Source organism: Fukomys damarensis, unplaced genomic scaffold (assembly GCF_012274545.1).
Source record: "Fukomys damarensis isolate Sample0158 unplaced genomic scaffold, DMR_v1.0_HiC HiC_scaffold_4, whole genome shotgun sequence".
NCBI lineage: Eukaryota > Metazoa > Chordata > Mammalia > Rodentia > Bathyergidae > Fukomys > Fukomys damarensis.
The window spans coordinates 10,040,970-10,050,047 of NW_022900916.1; the positions used below are offsets into that span (position 1 = coordinate 10,040,970).

Sequence of the window (9,078 nt, forward strand, 5' to 3'; positions counted from 1 at the left end):
ATATATATATATATATATATATATATCTTGTGAACTGCTATAATCAAGTTAGTTAGCATATCCATCACTTCCTGTAGTTACCTCCTTTTTTTATAGTAACACTTAAGATCCACTTCCTTACCAAGTTTTAAATATATAACATAATATTATTATTATTATTTATTTTTTAAAAAGCAGGTCTTTCATGCCTCCTTGTGGTGAATTTATTTATTTTCTGGTACCAGGGATAGAACTTGGGCCCTTTCACTTGTGAGGCAGGTGGCGTAACCATTGAGCCAAATCCCTGGCCCTAATACCATATTATTAAAAACAAGGGGCAATCAAAATATATGATAAATTTTAATTTTTTTTCATTAAAAGACACATGGCCATTAATCCTTCTCAAAATATTCCCCTTCATTTTGAACACACTTATCCCATGGTTCTTGCCACTTCTAGAAATAGTTCCGGAAAACACAGAGCTTTTGTGAGCATCTTTATGAGGTGTGATAAGAAATACAGAGAACGCTGCTGGCAAGGCCATCCAATGGAAAGGTGGGCTTGTAAAAACATTATGGTGTCCTCATCCACCTTATTCATTGGATTTGTCAGTGGGTCACTTCTGGCTCTTTCTCAAAGTTTCTCCAAAGGGAAACACTTTGAATGGATCCAGGACACCAAGGCAGCCATGAGGGAACAATTAAAGATGCTCATGAATAGGGCTGGGATTTAGCTCAGTGGTTCCGCTATCTGCTTTACGAGCTCAAGGACCTGAGTTTGATCCCAAGTTTGACCCTGGTACCAAAAAAAAAAAAAAAAAAAAAAAAAAAATCCAGAATGTATTCATTTTATATCTGGAAGTTGCCCAGCATCTCCCTCTCCATCCCGTTGCCTCTGGCAATCAGCTTTCTACCCTGTTTCTATGAATTTGACTTTTTTAGGGTCCACATTTAAGAGGAAGCCTACACTCCTCTGAGTTATTTTACTTAGATAATCCCCTCAAGGTCCATCCATGGTGCTGAAAAGGGCAGAATTCCCTTCTTTTTAATGGCACAATAATATTCCCTTGCGCAATACACACCAAAATATTTTGATATACTCATTGATCAACAGACACTTAGGTCACTTCCATAGCTTGGCTTTAGGGAATGATGCTGCAGAACTTGGAGGTATGAAGAACTTCCTGTAAAATGGGGTGTCACACACATTATGTCTTCTCCCTCTCCAAATCCTATTAAAAGGACAGCAAAGGTATGATAAAGGTATTGGCACCACAGAACAAAGAGATCAGCGAGAAGTCGTGATGGTTATCGTGATGACTCCCTAATACCTATCTGTCCCCTAAACTATTCCTAATAGGAATCGTGTGATCGTGCTTAATAATGATCAGTTTAGAAAAGGGCGTGAGAAATAAAAAAGCGCATTTATTTTCTTGGTGGGGGCCTTTTGGAAAGAGACATGAGGCTCTGGCGGAAGAGGCTGATAGAAGAGGCTCTATGTGCGAGGGCAGGAAGCACACAGGGAATCTGTACCTTGGGCTCCATTTTGTTCTGAACTCAAAACTGCTTTAAAATATAAGGAGTATTTAGAGGGAGGGAGGGGGAGAGAGAGAGAGAAGGAAAAGAGGTCCCAACCTCATCTGGTCCTTGTATGTGGAGGTGCCTGGAGTTGCTACAGGACTTTGAAGAGAAGCCAAAAGACCAGAGGGGATGGTCTTTGGTGTGTGTATCCTTTACCTCTGGACTTCTTGTCGTACATGGTAAGAAATTCCCTTCGTACTTACGCTTACTGTAGCCCAGGATTCTGCTACCTGCACCGGAAGCACCTAAATGACCGGAGCACGAACAAGATACTTTAACACATTTTTAGAACATGGAATGTGGCTGGAGAAGTGTTAACTAATGGAAAGGAGCTGACCTACTAGAGCATTTCTGAGACGCCAGGCACCTGATCCTACCTGCGGCTTCAAAATCATGCAAGAGGTGAGGACTAGACTCAGCTGGCGAGGTGCAAGGTTCAGGGAGACCCACACCCAGGTCCCCTTGACCTCTTCACTCCACCAAACAGAGCCACTGCTCCTGCCAGCGCACTGCCTTCCCACCTCCACCAGCCTTCTAAGGAGAACAAAGGTTAACTTTCCAGAGAAAATGGGCCGAAGGGCCTCTAGACATGGAGGCAGGGAGCGCAGGGGTGAAGAACAGGGTGGCTATGGAGGAGCTACAGGCTACCCAATCCAGGTTGGCCCTTGCCAGGCTCCTCCCCAGAGAAACCGAAGGGCTGACTGGTGGCCAGATGATCTTGCAGTTGAGTTTCACACACAGACTTCTGGTCAGCCTGTCGGAGCCTTTCTTCTAAGTACGAATGGGTGGGATTATCCCATGTTTCTGGAGTATGAGAAGGACCAGCCAAGCATCAAAGATGCGAACACACAGTGGAATAAACCGGAGGAAGTAAAGACCAATGGGAAGAAGAAACGCTACAAACCTATCTTCAAAGACACCAGAATGGGTTTCCTGGCCTGGGTGCTGTGGCTAAGGGGTGGAATGCCTGCCTACAAACAACAAAAGGAATGACATCGCCTCTCAGAAATGATGGTATCTTGTAAAATATCAAGAGGAACCATCGGATCAGATGAGCCAGATACTGAAAATGTTTAAAAGTATCATACATCTATCACTCAATGCACACTTTTGAAAGTAAAGTAAAAAATCTTTTAGAAAGTAGAACAAGGTGATTATGAGAAAAGGGAGTTAAAAGATCGAGGACAAGGTCCAAAATCCAACTAAGAAAGAGAATAAAGACAATAGTGGGGGAAAAGTATCCAAGATGTGACCCAGGATAGTCCCAGAAGAGGACAGCTGTTTCCAAGTCAAATAGACTTGATGAGGATCCAGTCCAGGGAAGGAAAAAGGTGTCCCAGCAGAAGTGAGCTCTGTGACCCCGCAAAGCCCCAGGCAATGAAACAGGAATCAAAAGCTGGGCACGGTGGTGCATGCCTGTGAGCCCAACACTCTGGGAGGCTGAGGCAGGAGAATCGAAAGTGTGAGCCCAGCCTGGGCAGCTTAGCAGCATAGAGAAATCCTGTCTCAAGATAAAGAAAGTAACTCGCCGTGAAGGCCCTGGGTTCAGTCCCCAGTACTGTAAGAACAAGGAAAGAAAAGGGGATCAGAATGATATTAGACTTTTAGACTTCCTGATAAAAACTTCTGATGCTAGAAGTCAATGGAAAAATGTCTTTGAAATATAGGGAAATGATTCTGAATCTAGTTGTGCCTAGGAGAGATCATCAATTAAGAGTGAAGTCAGAATGAAAACACTGTGAGGTGCACAAGGATTCTGAAAACTGACCCCCTATGCACCTCTTTGCAGGAAGGTATGGGAACTGATGGAACCCAGAGAGAGAGGGGAGAGAGAGAGAGAGAGAGAGAGAGAGAGAGACAGAGAGAGAGGAGGGCAGGGCCAGGAGAAAGGAGGTGGGGCGAGGAACGGCTGCTATTCCTTCTCAGGCCTCCAGTACTACTGGATTTGCTAACCACGTGCCTGTATTGCCCTAATTAAGAAGTGAAGTTTGAGTCAGGAAAAAGCGGATGAAACACTCAACAGTCCGACCCACCCTGCCACATAAAGGAAGCAAACATCCATCCATCTGAGGTTTTGGGGAGACTAGGAGTTGTCTGGCCTGACCAGGTCCCCAGGTGCCAGGCACCCTGTGTGCGTGCTCCATTCCAGCATGCGTTGCTTGTGGGGTGCAGGTACCACCTGCTTCTCAGGTGGGGGGCATGCGGCAAAGCCAATAAGCAATGAGGCTTTCTGCGCTGTCTCCTTGACTCCACAGCCCCCAGGGCGAGAAGCAGATGCAGAAAAAGCTCAGGTGAAGACACAAGTCTAGGAGAGTGAGGCCTGCAGCAGGGCAAGGACACCACCTCTGCGTCGAGAACTGAGATCTGCCCCAGTCATCCTGCATTCTTTAGGGACCTAGGACCTTCTGCCTGTCTTCACGTTGCCCTGCCAGTCTAAGATTCATTAGATTTTGCCACTTTGTGTGTGTGTGTGTGTGTGTGTGTGTGTGTGTGTGTGTGTGTGTGTGGTACTGGGGATTGAACCCAGGGCCTTCACACTGAGTCACATCCCCAGCCCTTTCAAAATTCTTTATTTTGAGACAGGGTCTCAGTGAGGTTGTTGAATTGTGTGGGCGAGTCTTGAACTTGAGCTCTTCCTGCCTTGGCCTCCCAGAGTGCTGGTATTACAGATGTGCACCGTCCCACCCAGCCCATCTTATACCTTAGACTGAAGTGTGAGCATCTGCGACACCGGGAACACCAGATCGCGCCAGCAGTGGCCTCCCCAGCCTGCCTCTCCTCTCCTTCCCTCCCCTGGGGCTACATCCTGCCTTGTCAGAGTCCTGCTCCACCTCGGCCCGCCTGGCCTGTCACTCTCCAGCAGAGTGCTACGGAGTTTGGCTGGGATCACTGTCCACAGCCCTTGGGATCTGTGGGGCAAGCAGTGTGTTTTCTTAGAGTCAGGGGCAAAGAGACAGGGCTTCTGTGGCGAGCTGTGGTCTGGATATGGGTCGTCCTCTGAAGGCTCATATACTGGAAGCTTGGTTCTTAGTGTGGTGATGGGGCCTTTAAAAGGTGGAGCCTAAAGAGGCATAATTAGGTCACACCCCTCAGAAGGGATGAGTGCTGGCCTCCCGGGCTGGATCCAGTCTCCCCGGAATGAGTGAGTTCCCTCGAGAGCAGGTTGCTATAAAGGACCGAGCCTTTCCTTTTCCTTGCCTCCTGCTTCATGGCTTGTACCATGCTCCTTCTTCGTGTAGCGGTTTCCCTTTCTGCTTCTCTGCCACGTGTAACGCAGCCTAGAAGGCCCTTGCCAGTGCCAGTGCCATGCTGCTGGGCTGTACAGCGGCCAGAACGGTGACCCAAACAACCTGTCTTCTTTACGTACTACCTCGAGTCAGGTGTGTTACTACAGCAAGGCAAAAATGGACTCAGACAGTTTGTTATTCAGGGGTCTTCTGGTTGGAGACAGAGGTGCAGGAAGAAGGCATATGAAAACCAGGCAGCACTGGGCGTGGTGGTGCATGCTGTAATCTCCGCTACTTTGGAGGCTGAGGCAGGAGGATCACAAGTTCAAAGACAGCCTGGGAGACTTAGCAAGACCCTGTTGCAGAGTAAAAAATAAAACAGGGCTGGAGATGTAGCTGAGTAGGAAATTCCTGGGTTTTATCCTCAGCATTACCAAAATAGGAAAAAAAAAAAAATCGAGTACAAACAAAACTTTCTTCACAATGCTGTCCCTTGGACTAATACTCCCACCGATTCGCAGCTATCATTCGGGGAGTGAGGATTACATACTTGGTGGTTATTAGTTTCATTTTACAGATGAGCAAGCCGAGGTTGGAAAGACGCAGAATCAAGATCAAGCCTGTCTAGTTAATCAGCACAGAGTTGAAATTTCCCCTTCAAATTCTGTTCCAGCCCGTTATCTAACTTGCACTTTCCTAATTCTAGACCCAACTTCCTTTTTTTAGCAATCTCTGACAAGAATGGGTTACAATTCAAGATATGAGAACTCAATATTTTCAATGTTATCAAAAAGATAGGTGAGAAATAAATTCAAAGACGTTAGCATCTGCTATAGAAGAAATTTGTAATTAGGAAAGATTGATGATCGTTCCATTCATGTATGATAGCTTTTTCTATTTTGCCAATTATAGATAAATAACGATTTTTTTTTTGGTGGTGTTGGGGATCAAACCCAGAGCTTTGCCCACATTTAGGCAAGAGCTCGATGCTCAAGGCACATCCCCAGGCTGAACTATTATACGTGTTATTAAGAGGAGTAAATGCATATTTTTTGTAAGTTTCATGTGATTATAATACTAAATTCTGGCCACGCAATTCAGTCTTTGGGCTGGATCTCATCCTAAAAAGCTAAGTACAAAAAGGAACAGAACAAAGGTACTTAAGTCTCCTCTCCCTGTTTTCCTTCTTTTTTTGGTATCAGGAATCGAACTCAGGACCTTGTACTTGTGAGGAAGGTGCGGTGCCACTGAGCTAAATCCCCATTTCCTCCCTGTTTTACTTTTGAACAGCTGCTCCCTTGGTTCTCTGTTAACCTGGGCACCACCTGCTGGGGTGAAAAACGTCATCAGCCAAAAATCCAGGGGAAAATGTTTTGTAAAAAAAAAGCGTTTTCAAACTAGGTTTCCTGAGTCTGGCAAATTTGAGAGGATCCCTCCAAGGGTCTGGGGAGCAATGGCTCTGGGTATGTATGAGAATGGAGAAGGGCTGAGTTTCAGGTAGAGGCAAGTCTGCTTTTACACTGGGCACTGTGGAAAGCTGTGCGGCAATGAAAATGTTCCATAGCTACGAAGAACTGAAACACTACTATACATAGGATCCTCTTATCCAGGGTTTCAGTTGCCCGTGGTCAACAAGAACGCTAAATGGAAAATTCCAAAATAAGTAATTCGTAAGACTCAGTTCTGGGGAGTGTGATAAAATCTAGCACCATCCCACTCTGTTGCACTTACAAAAATTTTCCCTTTGTCCTGCATATCCACACTCAAACGCTACAACACTGTTAGTGGTTTTGGTTACTAGATCAACTATGACAGTATTATAGTGTTTGTGTTCAAAGAACCCTTATTTAACTTAATCATGGCCCCAGAGCACAAGAGTAACAGTAGCAATTTTACTACAATGTACTGTTATAAGTGTCCCATTTTATTTTATTCAGTTTTATTACTAGTTACAGTGCCTAATTTATAACATTTATTCTGAAGATATACGTATAGGAAAAATAGTATCTATGGAGCTTGGTATGTGCTGTACCTCAGGCCTCCACTGGGGGGCTTGCATGATGGAGGGTTGCTGTGTGTGAAACTGAAGACCCTCCCAGAAGTTAGGAACAAAATGATTCCTTCAGTCCCAACTGAGGGTGACACCCTCAACCCACACCTGGCTGTGTGGACAATGTTGCACTGTGAGGGACAGCAATGATGCAAGGGCTGTGATGATGGAAAAGCGGAGGTGGCAGCTCCCCCGACTGCATCCCCTGCATGGATTATGGGCTCGGCTGTCACCACACGGGGACTGTGCAGCCAGACCTGGTCAGGCTTGTGGCAAAGTGCAGAGTGCCTGAGGGTGAGGAGCTGGCGGGCCAGAAACAACTGCCATCGAATATTTATTTTTGCTTTAAAACTCAACTTCCTGCTCTTCTTCCCAAACAATGTTCTCTCAAAGGCTTTATACTTATTGGACAGTTACCCTTTGAGAGCAGTGTATGTATAAGAAAGTCTTATCAGATAATGCCAGTATCTGTACTTTTTGTGGAGTATTATTGTTTCCTTTTTGTGCAAAACATGGATATTTGCAGCTTATCTCATTTTTCAAACTCTAAATTTTTGAAAAAAAAGGTCTAGTGTCACTTCTCTCTCTACCCCTGCCCAAAAGCACCTCATTGAGTACCTTGTTTACAGAGTAAGTACTCGATAAGTATTACTTCATGTACATAGTTCCCTATCCTGTTACATGGAAATGGGTCCACTGCCCATTGAAAGACATGCGTATATTTTAAAACTGTTTTTAACTCAAGTGTTTTCTGTTCTTTCCTTTCTGCTTGGGACAACCAATTAAAACCCTAAACAGGTGGCTCTGAAAAGCAGCTTTCTTGGCATGGAGAGAAACGTAAGAACACACAGACTCAACCATGCAAACTACACTTCATCCCGATTACAGGACAGTTTGGGAAGATAAATCACAAAATGCAGTGGTGAACAGGCTGGTATGGTCCAGTGGGCCCTCAAGGCGTGCGGGCAATTCATCTGCTCAGGCTTCCCCACGCTGCTCCAGGAACCTTCAACCAATGCAAAGCCCTAGAGAGCTGGGAAGTTGTGTGGTGGCTGATGTGTCACCTTTCTGGGCTTTTTACTTCCAGCTCACTCTTGTCCCATAAAAACACTGACTGTCGGAGAACAGGCCTGCTGTGAAGGCTGATGTGACAATGATGAGGATGATGACAGCAGTAAAGTTTACTGAATATGAAGTGGTAGACACTGGGCTGCGTCCCTCAGGCACAGGATCTCAGTTAAATTTCACAGGTGCCGTGCGCGGTAGTACTCTCAGGCTCTCCATTTAAAGCACGAACACACCACACACCCCATACCCAACTAGATAAAGTCCCTGGGCCCTTGGCTTCTGTAGCCAATGCAGGGCTTACCTGGGTACCACAGAGTTAGGTGGCCTGGATTTTGCAGAAAGGGCCCAGGGCTTCTGTAGCCAATGCAGGGCTTACCTGGGTACCACAGAGTTAGGTGGCCTGGATTTTGCAGGGGATGTGACTTTCAGTTCTGGCCCAGAGCTCCCTGAAGATCCTGGCAGCGAGTCCTGCACCGGCCCGGGTTGGCTTGGAAGTATTTCCCTTGTGGAAGTCAGGAGATGCTCTTTGACTTCTTTCTCTCTGGACTTGGCTTTGTGTTCTGCCAGGAGGAGGTCAAATTGCTTTCTCCGGCCTGGGACTGCCCTCCGATGGCTTAGTGAGTGTGTCTAAGGAGAAGAGAGATGAGAAGCACAGCCTCTTTGATCAGCACATAAACCTGCTTCCCCAGGCCCTGCATTTCAGAAATAGCAACCATAGGAATTTAGAGGTGCTTGAAAAGTCAACATCAAGGCAACAGCTCCTGTTCTGTGGCTGGGAAGAGGCAGAGACCACACGAATACAACCAGGCCCCACACTCCTGCTGTGAAGAAGCCAAAGCTTCCTTCAAAAAAAATCTCCTGAGATGCCCAAGCTTCAGTGCAAACCCATGAAAACCGCTCTGGTGAGAGGCAACCACGAGGGATGTGAGAATTAATCCAGGTGCAGATGGGAGGTGGACTTGGCCCCGACAGACAGAACCACCAGGCGCTGAGGGCCACAGCCTCGGTCCCCGGGAGCACCAGCAGCTCAGGAGGAAATAGCGGGCTCTGGGCTACTGGCTGGCAGCTGCCCTGGGCCCGGGTCGCCCTGGCCACTTGTGCGCAGCTGGATCAGGGGCGCGGCTCTGCATCCTCCCCTCCAGGGCTGCCTTTCAGGGCGCTGCTGCAGCCACCA

The 9,078-nt window shown here is 46.6% G+C and overlaps 1 protein-coding gene across 21 annotated transcripts in view; it reads right to left on the reverse strand.

Annotated features, from left to right (window-relative positions):
- Atxn7l1 (ataxin 7 like 1) overlaps positions 1–9,078 on the reverse strand; it is a 221,346-nt gene that overhangs the window by 21,152 nt on the left and 191,116 nt on the right. For all 21 annotated transcript variants that reach the window (XR_004514541.1, XR_004514539.1, XR_004514540.1 and 18 more), the window contains one exon: positions 8,281–8,531. Coding sequence is in view for 16 of the 21 variants with exons in the window: in XM_033756682.1 (XP_033612573.1) it covers positions 8,281–8,531 (251 nt within the window). In the remaining 5 variants the exon portion in view is untranslated. The remainder of the gene's footprint in view (positions 1–8,280; positions 8,532–9,078) is intronic.